The following is a 16,860-nucleotide window of genomic DNA, read 5'->3' as shown; positions in this document are numbered from 1 at the left end:
CCCATCTGTAAAATGGAGAGTCGCCTCCCACCATTGGCCTATTTAGCCTTTGAGCTTTTTGTGGCAAGGCCTCTCTGTCCCTGTCGGCATGTCCACACTGCAGTCAGACACCGGCGGCTGGCCCGTGCCCGCTGACTTGGGCTCACACGGCTCAGGCTGTGGGGCTGTTTAATTGTGGTGTCCGTGTTCCGGCTGGGGCTGCAGCCCAAGGTCTGGCCCCCTCCCACCTCGCAGGGTCCTACAGCCTGGCCCCAGCCTGAACCCAGACACCTACACTGCAATTAAACAGCCCCTTCGCCTGAGCCCGTGAGCCTGAGTCACCTGGCATGGGCCAGCTGGGGGTTTTAATGGCAGGGTAGAGATACCCTTGGTGTCTGTTCAGCACCTGTCACAATGGGGACCCCGATCTCGGTGTCTGTGCAGAGCCCTGCGCAACAGGGGCCTGACCTCAGTCAGGGACTCTGCAACTCCCAGCATTACAGGATCCCAGATTTTGTTTAGGGCCCCTGCAGCATCTGACAAAATATGGGGCCAGGATCTCTGTCAGGGTCTGTGCAGTGCCCAGTACAGTGGGGGGTGTGATCTGGGTCGGGGTCAGTGCAGGGACAGACACAACGGGGACACAGATCTCAGTCGAGGTCTCTGAAGTGCCCAGCACAATGGAGGCAGCGGTTTGGGTCACAGTCACGCGCTGCCTGGCACAAGGGAGGGGCCCATGATCTCGGTCCAGGTCTGTTTTACCTGGTACAACTGTGGGGTCTGATCTCACCTGCGGTCTCTTCAGTGCCTGGCAGAACAGGGCCCAGATCTCAGTTGGGGTCTCTGCAGCAGCTGTCAGAACAGGGCCACGCTCAGTACGATAAGAGCTCTGATCTCAGTCACACACCTGGAGAGAAAAGCGGGAAGATTTTTGAGCATTTGATATCAGTATTTCAGAACTGAGGAGAAAATGGGGCACAAACTAAATATTTGCCAATGTAAGAGAGAAGCACCAACATCTGGGGAGATTTTATGTCACCATTTAACAGTTCAAGAGAAAAGATGGGAAACTGGAAATGATTTTACAGGGTTATTCAATCAACAACAGACTGGGACAGATTCTTCTTGTCACACAGTCACATGGCCAACAGAGCCCTCGGTGATGTGGCTTTCACAGGGGACAGGAGTGGGAACATGAGTAGCAAGTGATAGGGTGGGGGTGGGGCTGCTGGATTGGGCAGGGTGGGGGAGGGGGAAGGAGCTGGGAGGGGAAACCTGGGGCTGGGCCGGCTCCATGGGGGACACTTGCTCCTCCCTCCCCTTCCTGGCCCTTCCCAGGCCCCGTTGCCAGCAGAGAGTGGCCCCCCCAGCCCAGCCCAGAGGTGTCCCTGTCTCAGGGCCCCCCCAGCCTCTGCCCATTCACCCTCTGCCCAGCTCAGGAATCACTGGGGGGAACCATTTCCCACCCGCACAAGGACAAATCCCTGCAGGTGGAAATGGGGGAAACCCCCCAAACCTGAGACCTGAACTGGCCACTGGTGAAGGGGAGAGAAAATGGGACACAATCGGGGGGGGGGGGGGGGACAGGGAACTTCTCAGGGGTTGGGGGAGGGGGGGTCACCCTGGGCGCTGCTCGTGGCTCTCTAGGGAGAAAGGGGGCAGGACGGGGGAGGGGGGGTCCCCACGGGAGGGGGCAGCGGTAAATCCGAGGGGATCTCAGCCCCCCCCTTTCTCTGCCCGCTCCTCGGGGGTCACCTGCCCCCCCCCGGCCATGTCCGGGCTGCACCGACATTTCCCCCCCCCCAGCCCCACGCAGGGACCCCAGTGGGGCCGGGCCCCTCCCCCCGGCACCCCCCGCGGGGCCCCAGGGCAGAGCCTGGCCGGGCCCGGGGGGCGCTGGGCTCCTGCGGGGGCAGCAGCTCCGAGCCCCCCGCGGGCGCTGCCCCCCCCAGGGAGCAGATCCCGGCGCTGCGAGATGCCGGGTCCCCCCCGGGCACTGGGGCAGAGTCACCGCCCGGCCCCGCCCCCGGGGCTCGCTCCGGGGCCTGGAGGCTGCAGCTCCGCAGCGGGGCGGGCGGAGCCCGGGGCGGCCCCAGGGCGGCTCCAGCGGGGCAGGGCCCGGGCCGGGCACGGGGGGGTTAATGAAGGGCTCTCCCGCCGCGATCTGCGCATGCCCAGAGCCCCAACGGCACCAACCCTTCTCCGGCCCCGGGAGAGGCTCCAACAGCCCCGCGCGAGCCAGGCAGAGCCGCAGCGCCCAACGCTCCTTCGCAGCCCGGTTCCGGCTCCCCCGCTGACATCACTTCCGCTCCGGGGAGAGTCAGGAACTACATCTCCCAGCCTGCCCCGGGGCCGCTTCCGCCCTCCGCAGCCCAGGTAAGGGAGGCCCCATCTCATGCCCGCCCCTCGCAGAGACCCCGCCCCCAGCCGGCGCCTCTCAGACCCGCCCCGGCTGGGGAGCAGCGGCCCCGCCCGGAGCCCCTAGCCCCGCCCCCTCCCACGTGCCGGTCCCTGCCCGCGGCCGGGGCGCGTCCCCCTCGCGCCAGAGCCCGAGACCCCGGGAGCAGCTCGCGGGGCCCGAGACGCGGGGGCCTGGGGGGGGGAGGCGGGGCCGGGCTCTGCCCGCAGCGAGGCCGGGAAGGGACCGGAGGGGAAAGTCCCCCCCTGGAGACTGTCCGGCCCCAGGTTCCACCGGTCTGGTCCTGCTGCTGCGCCAGCGCCCCCCCCCCGCTGCTGCCCCCCCTGCCCAGCGCCCCCCCCCAGCTGCCAGTCACCCGCCCCCCTGCTGCGCCAGCGCCCCCCCCCCCGCCCAGCGCCCCCCCAGGTGCCAGTCACCCGCCCCCCCTGCTGCTGCCCCCCCTGCCCAGCGCCCCCCAGCTGCCAGTCACCCCCCCTCCCTGCTGCTGCTGCCCCCCCTGCCCAGCGCCCCCCCAGCTGCCAGTCATCCCCCCTCCCTGCTGCTGCCCCCCTGCCCAGTGCCCCCCCAGCTGCCAGTCACCCCCCCTCCCTGCTGCTGCTGCCCCCCCTGCCCAGCGCCCCCCCAGCTGCCACTCACCCGCCCCCCCCTGCTGGTGCCCCCACTGCCCAGCGTCCCCCCAGCTGCCAGTCACCTGCCCCCCCTGCTGCTGCCCCCACTGCCCAGCGCCCCCCCAGCTGCCAGTCACCCGCCCGCCCTGCTGGTGCCACCACTGCCCAGCGCCCCCCCAGCTGCCAGTCACCCCCCCCCGCCCTCCTGCTGCCCCCCTGCCCAGCGCCCCCCCAGCTGCCAGTCACCCCCCCTCCCTGCTGCTGGTGCCCCCACTGCCCAGCGCCCCCCAGCTGCCAGTCACCCCCCCGCCCTGCTGCTGCCTCTTCCCCACTGCCAGGGAGTTTTCCTGCTCCATACTCCCCTCACGTACCCTCTTAAAGCACCTCCCCAAAGGGCTCCCTGCTGCCCATGTGAAGGGTGGGGGTGGGGCAATTATTACTGTCTGTTTATGGAACTTCCATATACAATCCCGTCACACTGTCCAACTACTGTCACTTACTTGGTATAAAATCTCTTCAGAACCGGGTGCTTTTCTCTCATTATCAAATATTTCTTTTTAGACCTATTTCTTCCCCAGTTCTCAAGGATAGATTTAAAATATCCTGTGTGCAGTGCTGTAGTAGCCATGGTGAGCCCAGGATATCCGAGGCTGCCCCCGTGATTTATATACAAACATTCCGTGTTATTCTCCATCCCATTCCTTATGGATCTGAACACGTTCGCTTTTCTGCTGGCAGCTGTGCCGTGAGTGGAGCTTTGTGGATTGCCACGGACTCGCAGGGGCGAAAGAAAATGCAGGCCTGTTATTTACCAGGCTGCACGTGGCAACAGACTATATTGGTAAGGGATGCAAGGAGAGTGTGGGTCATGATGCAAACTGCAGACACACACTAAACTTAATCAATTTAAAAGTTATATTGGGGATAATTACAAGGGGTAAGGGAGCAGCGTATGATTAGTTAATAGAGTTAATGAAACTTAAAACACGCAATGACTAAAATATCTACTAACAATATTTATAAACAAAGATGCAGCATTTAGTAATAACTGATACTTACAAATACAAACCAATGCATAACGACCGGCAAACGTAGAAGCTCTGTTTGAAACACGTGAGCTGAGAGAGAGGCTTCGAGGTGATCAGGCTCGGCTACAGGTATACACAGGACACACGGGTATACACAGAATACACGGGTATACACAGGATTTGTTTTTCTTTCTCCTCTCCCTGCCTGCACATGGCAGGCAGGCCATAAAGTACCCATAATGACATCATAGATGTGTCATAGGGGACGGGGCCCAAAACCTGTTTGTGTTCGTTTCTGATTGGCACAAGCAAAGTTTACACCATGTAGGGGAGCAGGTGCCTTAAAGTCTGGCTTCGCCCCCAAAAGGTGAAGAAATGCATATTGTCTTAGAATGCGTTCAACACTGAATGACAAAAGAAGAGGCCAGGGCAATACCGGTATGGGCAAGTTCTATAGGATGCAGACAGGAACTCATCTCAACACTTTTCTGCTGGCAGCTGTGCAGTGAGTGGAGCTTTTCATTGATCTGTCTACAGCAGTGGTTCCCAACCTTTTTGTGGCCAGTAGCACATTCATGTTTTCAGAAGAGTGTGGTGGGCGCCAACAATTTTTCAAGGCTTATTTTCTGTTTACATTAAATATACAAAAAATCATTTAATATTACATAATATATGAATCCATAAGATAAAAACAGTAATTTTACATGTAAAAGGTATTAACTAAATTATTTGACAATTACTCTTTCACCTTCCCATGTGAATTTGTTCTTTTTTATCTACAAAACATTTTACAAAATAAATATCATAAACAGTTTTCATCTTTGTTTTTAAAAAAGTAAAACATTGTTGAACTGCTGGTCCAAATATATTTATTATCCTTACTTTAACATAGAATGAAGCCTGCAGCCCCAGAGTTCTCTGTTTCCGGCCGGGGCTGGGCTGCAGCTTCTCTCCAGCTTCGAAGCCACAGCCCCGTGCCTGCCAAGGACAGAGAACGCCAGCGCCTGCAGCCTCAGAGAAGCTGGAGAGAAGCCGCAGCCCCGCGCCTGCCAGGGACGGAGAGCACAGGCGCCCGCAGGCTGCAGCCCTGGAGAAGCTGGAGAGAAGCTGCAGCCCCGCGTCTGCCAGGGACAGAGAGCACCGGCGCCCGCACCCTGCAGCCCCGGGGAAGCTGGAGAAAAGCTGCAGCCCCGCGCCTGCCAGGGACAGAGAGCACCGGTGCCTGCAGCCTGAGTTCTCTGTCCCCATCAGGCGCAGGGCCACAGCTTCTCTCCCTTGCTGGGCAGTAGGTGGGTGCACATAAATGCCCCGGCGGGCACCATGGCGCTCGTGGGCACCCTGTTGGGAGCCACTGGTCTACAGCCACGTGCAGATCCCTTTCTTTAGTTGTGTAGCCGATATGTTCTGCTGACGCTGCCAGGTGTAATGCATGTTCAGTAGGGGGTTCTCCCCTACTAATGCTGCAGTGTCCTTCTCCTCTAGGTTAGTATATTAATGATCTCATTTTGGTGTCATGTGTGTCAGTTTGTTGTCATGGCACTTGTGTGCTCAGACATCTGAGGATGCTCCGCAGAAAAGCTCCTTGATACGGGTGATCCACAGGGAGTAGCTCAAACCTCCAAAGTGCCTGGCCAGGAGCAGGACATTAGCCCAGCAAGGGAGGGGTGTGGCAGTGACATCAGAAAGGCCTTTTGCAGGACCTCAGACTATTGGTCCAAGGTGGTGGGGAGGTGGTGACCTCACAGAGAGATGCTGACATCAGCCAGGCAGGACAGGGGCGAGGGGCCAGGGAAACCTCAGAGACCCCTGTGGCTTTGCTTCAGCAAGTCTCCTTCTCCAGGTCTCTCTTTGAGGACTGAGGGAGTATTCGGGCTCACGGATGTGAGCGCCAGCAGGAACCTCTTTCGAGTTTTCTCCTTCCCTTCTAGGGGGCCCTGTAAGGAGCTGATTTAATGGGTGGGGGGAGCTGGAAGGCACCATGGATAAAGGAAAGGGGTGGAAGTGGGGGACAGGCAGGTGACTGGCAACTGAGGGCTGGGGGAAACTGTGTTGGTAGTTTGGGGACAGTGGGTGGGATTGGGAAACTGGGGTCTGGACAGTCTCCATGGGGGACACGTGCTCTTCTCATCCCCACCTTGGCAGAGAGCGGGCACCTCCTCCCACCCCCACGCCAGGGGCAGCCATGTGCTGGGGAATGACTCAGGGCAACAATTTCCCACCTAAATGAGGACAAATCACTGCAGATAAAACGGGTGGGAAAAACTGCCCCATGGGAGAGATTTTGAATTGACACTTGAGAAATACAGAGAGACCAGGGGGAAAAGGGGAAAAGCTGGAGAGACTTTGTATGTGGGAGGACGGGGCGCAAACAGGGCAGGATTCAGTGAACTCCCCTCCCCCACGGGAATTTCCTGGCTGCACAAACCAATTCATATTTCCCGCCCCAATGACCTTCCTCCCCTGCAACCCCGACTCCCCCCCTGCGCCCCCCTCAGCCCGGATCTTCCCTTTAGCCCCCCCAGCTAAAGGGAAGGTCCCGGAGCGAGCCCTGGGGGTGGGGCTGGGCGGTGACTCTGCCCCAGTGCCCGGGGGGGGGGGGGACGACCCGGCATCTCGCAGCGCCGGGATCTGCTCTCGCGGGGGAGGGGGGCAGCGCCCACGGTGGGCTCGGAGCTGCTGCCCCCGCAGGAGCCCAGCGCCCCCTGGGCCCGGCCAGGCTCTGCCCTGGGGCCCCACGGGGGGTGCCGGGGGGAGGGGCCCGGCCCCACTGGGGTCCCTGCGTGGGGCTGGGGGGGAGGGGCGGGCGGGAAATGTCTGTGCAGCCCGGACATGGCCGGGGGGGGGCAGGTGACCCCCGAGGAGCGGGGAGAGAAAGGGGGGGGCTGAGATCCCCTCGGATTTACCGCTGCCCCCTCCCGTGGGGACCCCCCTCCCCTCCCGTCCTGCCCCCTTTCTCCCTAGAGAGCCACGAGCAGCACCCAGGGTGACCCCCCCTTCCCCCAACCCATGAGAAGTTCCCTGTCCCCCCCCCCGATTGTGCCCCATTTTCTCTCCCCTTCGCCAATGGCCAGTTCAGGTCTCAGGTTTGGGGGGTTTCCCCCATTTCCACCTACAGGGATTTGTCCTTGTGCGGGTGGGAAATGGTTCCCCCGAGTGATTCCTGAGCTGGGCAGAGGGTGAATGGGCAGAGGCTGGGGGGGCCCTGAGACAGGGACACCTCTGGGCTGGGCTGGGGGGGCCACTCTCTGCTGGCAACGGGGCCTGGGAAGGGCCAGGAAGGGGAGGGAGGATCAAGGGCCCCACCCCGCCCCAGACTGCCTAGCCCCACGTTTCCCAGTCCCAGCTACTCCCCCCCACCACTTGCTAGTCACATTCCCAGACCCCACTGCCAGCCCCTCCCCACTGATAGTGACTTTCTCACTCCAGCCCCACTCCTTTCCCCTGTGAAAAGACATCACCCAGGACTCCCTGCCGGCCATGTGAGTGTGGGGCAAGAAGAATCCCTCCCATTCTGTTGTTGATTCAATATCCCTGTATAATCCCCTCCAATTTCTCATCTTTTCTCTTGAATGGTGACATAAAATCTCCCCACAAGATGCTTGTCCCTTATATTGGCAAATATTTAGTTTGTGCCCCATTTTCTCCTCAGTTCTGAAATACTGATATCGAATTCTCAAAAATCTTCCCCCTTTTCTCTCCAGGTGTGTGACTGAGATCAGGGCTCTTATCGTACTGAGCGTGGCCCTGTTCTGCCAGATGCTGCAGAGACCCCAACTGAGATCTGGGCCCTGTTCTGCCAGGCACTGAAGAGACCCCAGGTGAGATCAGACCCCACTGTTGTGCCAGGTAAAACTGAGACCTGGACCGAGATCACGGCCCCCCTTGTGCCAGGCAGCACATGACTGCGGCCCAAACCGCTGCCTCCATTGTGCTGGGCACTTCAGAGACCTCGACTGAGATCTGTGTCCCCGTTGGGCCTGGCCCTGCACTGACCCCGACCCAAATCACGCCCCACCACTGTACTGGGCACTGCACAGACCCTGACAGAGATCCTGCCTCCACATTTTGCCAGATACTGCAGGGGCCCTAAACATAATCAGGGATCCTGTAATGCCGGGAGTTGCAGAGCCCCCAACTGAGCTCAGGCTCCCCTGTTGGTCAGGACTCTGCACACTGACCAAGATCAGGGTCCCCATTGTGACAGGTGCTGAACAGACACCAAGGGTATCTTTACCCTGCCATTAAAAACCCCCAGCTGGCCCATGCCAGGTGACTCAGGCTCACGGGACTCAGGCGAAGGGGCTGTTTAATTGCAGTGTAGATGTCTGGGCTTGGGCTGGGGCCGGCTGTAGGACCCTGCGAGGTGGGAGGGTGCCAGACCTTGGGCTGCAGCCCCAGCCGGAACATGGACACCACAATTAAACAGCCCCACAGCCTGAGCCGTGTGAACCCAAGTCAGCGGGCACGGGCCAGCCGCCGATGTCTAACAAGTTTGCATGGAGAATTTGGGGCAAAACTGGGAACTGAACCCAGATTGTTTGAATTCTTGCCTCTCCCCTTAACCCCAGGCCCAGCGTGTGTGTGTGCAGCGTTGTTTTGGTCAGTGTTTGCCTTGCATTGGCTTCCAAGGGAGACTGTGGAATTTCCTTCACTGGAGGTTTTTAAGACCAGGTTAGAGATACACCAGTCTGGGAATGTCTAGGGATACTTGGTCCTGCCTCAGCACAGGAGGCTGGAGTAGACGACCTCTCAAGATCTCTTCTAGGCCTACACTGAAATAATTCTCTTTTGTGCTGTGTCCTGTTCTACGCTGAGCTGTTTTTCATGGTGCCATTTGGAACTGTGATCGCACCATGTTGTGGAGCAGTTTTATGGTGAATTGTTTTGCCTCAGCATGTTTGGTGCCTGTGTTGTGCTGGTTTGAGATGAGCTCTTTTTTTTTTTTTCGTTGTGTAATATTGTCCTAGATGTGTCAGTTTGCATCGTGTTTTCTTTTCCTCTGTATTGTCATTTTATGCTGTGGCTTTTGTTGTTTATTTTTTCTTTTCTTTTTTCTGAGTTTCCTGACATTATGTTGTGGTGTGTTTTACTCTGGATGTTGTGTTTTGTACGTATATATCGCATGGCATCCTAGAAATGTAGTGCTGGACAGAACCTCAAGATGTCATCAAGTCCAGCTGTTTCTGCAGAGGCAGGACCAAGTATATGTAGATTGTCTCTGACAGAGCTTTGTCCTATTTGTTCTTAAAAACTTCCAGGGAAAGAGACTCCCCAGCCCCCCTTGTAAGACTATTCCAGAGCTGAACTGCCTTAGCTCTGGGGACACCCACACAGATTGTAGTGGTGAGCAGCTCTGGAGAGAGAGGAGACCCCAGTGAGTGGCAGCTGGGGAAAGAGACTAAAGTTGGGAGGAGAAACATTGACGTGTCCAAGGTCACCCAGGCTGTCTGTGACCGAGCTAGAAATAGAGCCCAGTTCTAGTGCCACCATACTGCTGTTTTAGGCACTGGTGCAAACCCTTAGTGTAGACAGAAGTTACACTAGTGCACTCTGATTGGTACTGGTGCACCATGTCCCAGTTTGAAGGCTTGCAGGGGAGGGGGGTGGGGGTGGGGGGAAGTGACCTCACAGAGGCCTGGGGCTGGCTGAACAGTGCAGCTGGTAAGGGAGGGGCAGCAGTGAGTGCTGGAGGTATGAGCCAGGAGCACAGCCCCACAGGGCTGGACACTGACTTCTCCTGACCCAGGGGACACCCCCCAGCGAGGTGGTTTGTCCATGGATGCACAGGCTGTCTTGGCAGGGCAGCTCAGCTGCAGTCCCTGCACACCTCTTCCTGCAGCCTAATACAGTGTGCTCGGGGAGCCTTCCCAAGCTGCGGATGACGGGGCTCTGGAGTTAACAGGGTCTGTTCCTGGCTCTGTCACAGACCTGTTTACTGACCATGGGGAAGTCACAGCCTCTCTCTCTGTAACGCTGTCCCCAGTGACTGGAGAGCACGAGCACCAGCCTCGGGTAGACTGGTAAGAAGCAGGGAACAAACCCCAAATTGGGTGTGAGGTCTGTATGGAGATTTCACCAACCAAGTATCCAGTGTAAACGCTTCAGGCACTGTACCAGCATTAACATGGAGTCACAGACTGTCCTCTTGGGTGATCCCATATATTTTACCACGCAGGTGAGCTCACCTTTGTGACAGATGGTCCTTTCCACCAGGCGTTCTCAAACCACATACACTAAGGAACTACCTGACCCCTGGTGTGCTGGCCACCGCTTCCCAAAGCTCCCATTGGCCAGGAATGGTGAACCGCGGCCATTGGGAGCTGCAGGTGGCCATGCCTGCGGATGGTCAATGTAAACAAACTGTCTCGTGGCCCGCTAGCGGATTACTCTGACGGGCCGCAAGCCAAAGGTTGCCGACCCCTGCTCTAGCTGATGTTACATTGATGTGTGTGACAAGGACGCAGAGAAGGAGCTTGTTCAGAAAGCCAAAGGGTGATGTTATTCACTGGAATGCCCCCCACTGCCCCGAGGTAGCGAGATCCCCAGAATACCCTCACCTGGGACAGATGTTGCTGGGAGATGGAGCTGCTTTCCCCAAAGCAATAAGTGGCCTAAACTCGAGAGCTTTGCCTGCACTGGCTTGTTTTCCTTAATACCTCCCTTCTTATTTATTCATTCACTGGGATTACGGTAACACCTAAATGCCCAAACCAAGATGGGGGCCCCATTGTACTGGGCCCTGGACACACCAATAGTGAGAGACCATCTCTGCCCTGGAGAGCTTCTTACAATCTAAACAGACCAGACAGCAGCTCGGGGGGTTTAGCTCAGAGCCGGGCCAGATGAGGACTGTAGGGAAAATCCCTTCCCTTTGGCTGTATGTTAGGCAGCAGTGAGGCCTGTTACCTCCTCCCTGCAGCTCCATGGCACTGTCACTGCATCACACTCACCCGCCCTCTGGTTTGTTATTTCTCCTGTTCCCCAGATCCAGCTATGATGATGGGGAAGGTTCCCTCCTTCTCCCCCGGCTCCACAGTGAGCTCCGCTCTGCCCGGCTACGTCGCTCTCTGCCTCGGTCTACAGGTGCAGAGGCTGGTGTCAGGTAGGAGCTCCGGCCTCCTCGCTGGGTTTGCTGCTGGTCTATTGCTGGTTATTAACATCACTGCCTTGTCTTGCAAACCACGTCTGCTCACCCCGCCTGGTGTCTCCTGCTCTTTACACAAATGGAGACACTGCAGGGCACAGCTGGGTCCCTAATAACCATGGTTGCTACACCTCTGCTCAATCTTCTCAGGCCTCTGGCTGGTTTCTGGCAGCTATAAATACACAGAACTGCCTCCTGCACTTTCCGATCTGCCTCGTCCTCCCTCTCCATTATCTCTATGTTTACCCGTAGAGTGACCACCTGTGTAGCGATGATCTGTTTTTCATATCTTTACACTTTACAAGCCCTTACACCGGGGGTCTCAAATATGCAGCCCGCGGGCTGCACACGGCCTGCGATATTATTTTCTGTGGCCTGCGAGCTCCTTGCGGCCCCCCCACCGATTACCTAGAGCGGCTCCGGCCCTGTGTGCACCAGGGGCAGGGCACCTGCCCTGCCCCTGCACTGCTCCAGGAAGCAGATGGAACCTGGGGGAGGAGAGGCGCAGGCAGGTGCGTGTGATGTTGCTTCAGGCACCGCCCCCAGCAGCTCCCATCAGCCGCGGTTCCCCGTTCCCGGCCAATGGGAGATGCTGGGGCGGTGCCTGAAGCAACAGTAACACGCACTCCCCTGTGCCCCTGCTCCCCCACGTTCCAGCTGCTTCCCGGAGCGGAGCAGGGCAGGAGCAAGCAGGCAGGGAGCCTGCCCTGAGTGAGTGCCAGGCCAGAGCCCGCCCCCCCAAACTCCTCCTGCAGTCGAACCCCCTGCCCCAACCCCCTGCCATACCCCTTCTGTACCCCAACCCACTGCCGCACCCTGCACCCAACCCCCTGTCCTGAACCCCCACCGCTCCCCTCCTGTACCCCAACCCACTGTCCTGAGCCCCTGCCGCACCCCTCATCCCTCCTGCACCCCACACCCCAACTCCCTGCCCTGAGCTCCTGCCATACCCTACACCCCTCCTGCACCCTCTGGGGGCAGGCAGAGGGTGGAGTTGGGGTGGGGATTTTGGGGAAGAGGTTGGAATGGGGGCAGGGAAGGGGTGGGAAGAGGCAGGGCTTCAGGGAAGGGGTGGAGTGGGGGCGGGGCCGAGGGCGGCAGGGGGGAGGTGTCAGTGATGCGGCCCTTGGGCGAATGTACTGGTCCTCATGTGGCCCTCGTCATTTGAGTTTGAGACCCCTGGCTTACACCATCCCTACAGCAGCTGGGACGGTCCCTGCGCTGCAGCAGCAGGAAAAGGCCTTGGCGTATCAGAGAATCAGGCCCCCCATACCATTATCCCCAGGGTGTCCATGAGAAGTGTTGAGCCATAGTCAGAGATCATACAAGTAATGCATAAAATTCACATACGAGCTCTGCCCTCGTACACGTGTGTAGGGCACTGCGTGGGTACGTCATGCATTCTAATACACGATGCTCTCTCTTACTGTGGGTCTTACTGCTGAATTCACACACCACTCAGCTCTTCTTTGATTTAATTGACTTTTTATCCCTGACACATTTCACAGCACAGTTCACAGTGACAGGACCTGATCGTCCAATCACAGCATCTGTCGGTGGGGAGGGCGTCCTGCCCTGCCACCTCTCCCCCAGGATGAGCGCTCAGAGCATGGAGGTGAGATGGGTCCGATCCCAGGACTCTGCAGTTGTGCACCTGTGCCAAGATGGGCAGGATCAGTATGAAAATCAGATGTTGGACTGTCAAGGAAGGACAGAGCTGCTGAAAGATGACATCACCAATGGAAGTGTTTCCCTGAGAATACGTGATATCCGACCTTCTGACGAGGGCCAATATACTTGTTTATTTCTATCACTTACCTTCTTTCAAGGCACCTCAGTGCTCCTGCAGGTGGAAGGTTAGTAACTTGTTTCACTGCTGTTTTTACTTCAGAAAGGATAATAAATAGAGAGCTCTTGGGAGACGGTGCTTGTGGTTTCTCTGCCGGCCAATGCTCTGAATTCTCTTTTGACTTCCTGTAATTTCCCAGCAGAGTCAGTGTCTGCTCTCAGGACACATTGAAGGGCTTGCTGGAATTCTCTGTACTCTGAGGCTGCTTCTAAACTTTGCTTTGCAAGTGAAGGTTATGGAAGAGTTCAGCCTTCATGCATGTCAATTAGGTGGTTCACAACTACTCCACATGATTCCTCTTATATGCAGCTGCTGCACCAAGCCTGTTTATAGCATTGTTAAAAGGAAAACTGATTCCCTTACCCCTGCTCACACTATCAGCCTCCTGGGTTATGTAGCAGCTTATCCCTGGTCCTTAGAGAAAATGAAGGATCTGCACATATGACAGAACAGCAATCAATGAGAGGCAGTGGGGCCAAATGGACTGAATGCCACTTCTGATCAATTCCAACGTTTTAGGGAATTTTCTCCGCATCAAAGGCCAGAATCCTGTTGATCTTGGGGACAATCAGAAAACAAAAATGGGGGAAATGGGGGCCAGATGGAGCTGCTATCTGTTGATGGCACCATTAACACCTTGAAGCATAACAGCCCTACTCATCCTGCCAACAGAGTTTATCATGTTGACACCTCCAGTGTTAGAAGAGAAATAATTGTTCTCCCTCCATGGGGTGGATACTCAGCCAGCAGGGACAGCCAGAAGGGGTGGAGAGGTTATTCCTTCCTTCCTCCTTCCCAAAGTCCTGCCTCCTCAACACCTGCTCCAGTCAGGGGAGAGAGGGCACCAGCCATCCACCCTACCCTTCCAATCTATGGGGGAGAAGAGAGACCCAGAAACCATGGCATGATGGGAAGGATGGGGACCCCAGTGTGGAGGACATGGAAATAGGACAGTAAACAGATCCACTGGCATGGGGGAAAGGGACAGAATTGGGGGAAGTGGGAATGGGGGTGTGCACACAGAACCCCTGGTATGGGGGAGATTGGGGGGAGTTGCAGGGAGTCCCTGAAGTAGAGGGGGATGGGACAGTGACTTGTGGGGGGTATGGAGGTACGCAAGGAGCCCCTCATGCGTGCGATGCACTCAGCCTACACAAGATACAAAGTGTGTGACACACTAGTTATGCTGGAAGTTTGATCTCTGGACACTTGCAAAGGGGCTTGAAGTTGTGGTTGGGCTAATCAGTTGGCAGAGGCTTAATTTGTCCCCTATTTGGTTTCCAGTTTTCCCCTAAATCAAGTGCCCAGTGAGACCTAGAATGGTCCCTGCACTTTTGGAATCGACTAGGTACAGCGTTCAAAAGGTGTCACATTACAAACACAGACAGAATAACAGAGAGATGCCACTGAGTTGAGTGTAAGGCATTGTAGAAGTAGAGCAAGAACTGACAGGGATTTGTAGGGGATCTTAATGCAAGTCAGTCTCCGTTAGCAAGAGTCAGACTAACTGTAACCCTAATGCGAGATTTTTAAAGCGAGGATTGTGTGAGGCGAGTGGGAAGGAACTGTGTGAGAAGTTGTTGTGACCTTGTGTAAATAAGATAGAATGTGGATTAGAGTCAAAATAAGTGATAAAAATATGTTATCAGGATGACCTATGTATAAACAAAATGCAGCTGGTGCTTATTATTGTCTGTAACAAAAGGTATAAATGCTGGAACTGTTTACCTGTGGAGAGACCTGCCTAGGAGGGGGAAACCCTGCATCCTAGCGCACTCCCTCCCTCTATGCAATTGCTCGAGAAATAAAGTATCTGACTTTGCTGCACCCAACCAGAGAGTGAGAACTGAGTTTTTCTCCAACAGCATTCACAAACTCGGCCCATCAATTTGAATCCACGCCTTTGTGATGTCAGTGCGAGTCTACATGTGTGTCGTTTCAGATTAACAGTGTCCCATTTCACAACTGATTTAAATGAAATAAAAATGAGACACAAAATAAGAGCGTTACACACTGACTTGCACTGAAAGAACCAAACATGTGAGTTGAAGTTGGTTCCGTTTTGCTGGTGCCAGCCTGTGAGTAGACTCGCCCTGAGTCTCAAATACTCTCATTAACACAAGATGGATTGAGAATGCAGAGCATCGATCACATTAAAACAAAAAGAAATGGTCTCTATAACCAACCTAGTTTGACACTACAGAGCTCTTCCAGGCCTAATCCAAAGCCCAGATTGTTAATGTGAGGCGTTACGCTCTGGATCAGGCCTTGAGAGTGGATAGAACAATACCATACATATGGGGTGCCCAATCTGAGCCTGAGAAGGAGCCAGAGTTTACCAATGTACATTGCCAAAGAATCACAGTAATACGTCAGCAGCCCCCCATCAGCTCCCACCCCCTGCTCCCACCGCCTCCCACCCATGGGAAGCCACACTAATCAGCACCTCCCCTCCCTCCTCGCACCTCCTGATCAGCTGTTTCATGGCGTGCAGGAGGTTCTGGGAGGGAGGGGGAGGAGCGAGGGCATGGCAGGCTCAAGGGAGGGGTGGAGTGGGGGCAGGGCCTGTGGCAGAGCCAGGGATTGAGCAGTGAGCACCCCCGGCACATTGGAAAGTTGGTGCCTGGAACTCCAGCTCCGGTGTTGGTGCCTATACAGGGAGCCGCATATTAACTTCTGAAGAGCCACATGGGGCTCCGGAGCCACAGGTTGGCCACCCCGTCCTACATCATCTCCTCCTTACTTCGGTCAGTGCTGTTCACATCTTCCAGGTGTCCCAGAAATTCCTAGTTTACGAGAATCCATGCCTCCCCCCTTCCCAAAGGGGTGTTCTTGAAGATACTGTCATGAAACATTTGGCTCATAACACAATATTGTAGAATTAACATCAGTTCACTGCATTCCCCTCTAGGCTTGGGCTCTGGCCCTGACATCTCTGTGGAGGGACATCAGGACGGAGGGATCAAGGTGGTGTGTCGTTCATCCAGATGGTACCCACAGCCCGAGGCTCAGTGGAGAGATCTTCAGGGACAGTTCTTACCATCAGCCTCTGAAAACATATCCCAAGCAGCCAGTGGCCTCTTTCAAACAGAGATTGCCATTGTTATAACAGAAGAATCTAACCAGAAAGTGTCCTGCTGTGTTAGGAACCCGCGTGTCAACCAGGAGAGAGAGAGTCAGCAATTTACATAGCAGGTCAGTGCCGCACATGGACAGACTGAGACACTGCAGATGTTAGTGGGGAGCACTTACTAGAGTGTCTCCTAGTAGTGAGGTCTTGAGCATCCTCAACTCTCTCTGGATATACCTGGTGACTCAAAATAGTTCTATGTAACGTTTGTGGGCTATCCAGACTGACATGTAAAATGGCTGCACTATGGATCCCCTACTGCAGTTCAGACCCTGGCAAAACTCCCATTGCCTTAAAGAGTTAGAACTGAGAGTTCAAACTGTAACTTGTATTGAATTGCACAAAAGTCAGGAAATGCAGAACTCCACAGGCAGCATAACCCGGACCTCCCCTGTGCACATACGGCATTTTTTGTTTCATTTCGTGATAGGGTGACCAGACAGCAAGTGTGAAAAATCGGGACAGGGGGTGGGGGGTAATAGGAGCCTATATAAGAAAAAGACCCAAAAATCGGGACTGTCCCTATAAAATTGGGACATCTGGTCACCCTATTTCGTGAGCCTGATCCTGCATTCATTGTACAATGAAATTGATAGGGAGATTTGCTAGGCATAAACAATCAAGCCTATAACGTGTAAATACAAAATGTTACCTAAATCCAGCTTAACATTTTAGAAAAACAGTTCAGGCTTTTTGTACTATT

General features: G+C 55.8%; 1 protein-coding gene across 1 annotated transcript; it reads left to right on the top strand.

The window, feature by feature from the left end:
• The first annotated feature begins 7,787 nt into the window (after window positions 1-7,787).
• Window positions 7,788-16,219, top strand: LOC123358292 (butyrophilin subfamily 1 member A1-like). Its single transcript, XM_045000909.1, has 4 exons — window positions 7,788-7,852; window positions 11,020-11,136; window positions 12,687-13,034; window positions 15,939-16,219. Exons 2-4 carry the CDS (start codon window positions 11,028-11,030, stop codon window positions 16,217-16,219), a joined length of 738 nt encoding a protein of 245 aa, XP_044856844.1. The 5' UTR covers window positions 7,788-7,852; window positions 11,020-11,027.
• The last annotated feature ends 641 nt before the right edge of the window (window positions 16,220-16,860 follow it).

The sequence above is a fragment of the Mauremys mutica genome, unplaced genomic scaffold (genome assembly GCF_020497125.1).
Source record: "Mauremys mutica isolate MM-2020 ecotype Southern unplaced genomic scaffold, ASM2049712v1 Super-Scaffold_100036, whole genome shotgun sequence".
Taxonomy (NCBI): domain Eukaryota; kingdom Metazoa; phylum Chordata; order Testudines; family Geoemydidae; genus Mauremys; species Mauremys mutica.
This window is presented reverse-complemented; position numbering and strand designations above follow the sequence as displayed.

Coding starts and splice junctions, on each gene's coding strand:
- LOC123358292 (XM_045000909.1), top strand. CDS start 11,028: ATGATGATGGGGAAGGTTCCCTCCTTCTCCCCCGGCTCCACAGTGAGC. Junction 11,137..12,686: donor GGTGCAGAGGCTGGTGTCAG/GTAGGAGCTCCG, acceptor CACATTTCACAG/CACAGTTCACAGTGACAGGA. Junction 13,035..15,938: donor AGTGCTCCTGCAGGTGGAAG/GTTAGTAACTTG, acceptor ATTCCCCTCTAG/GCTTGGGCTCTGGCCCTGAC.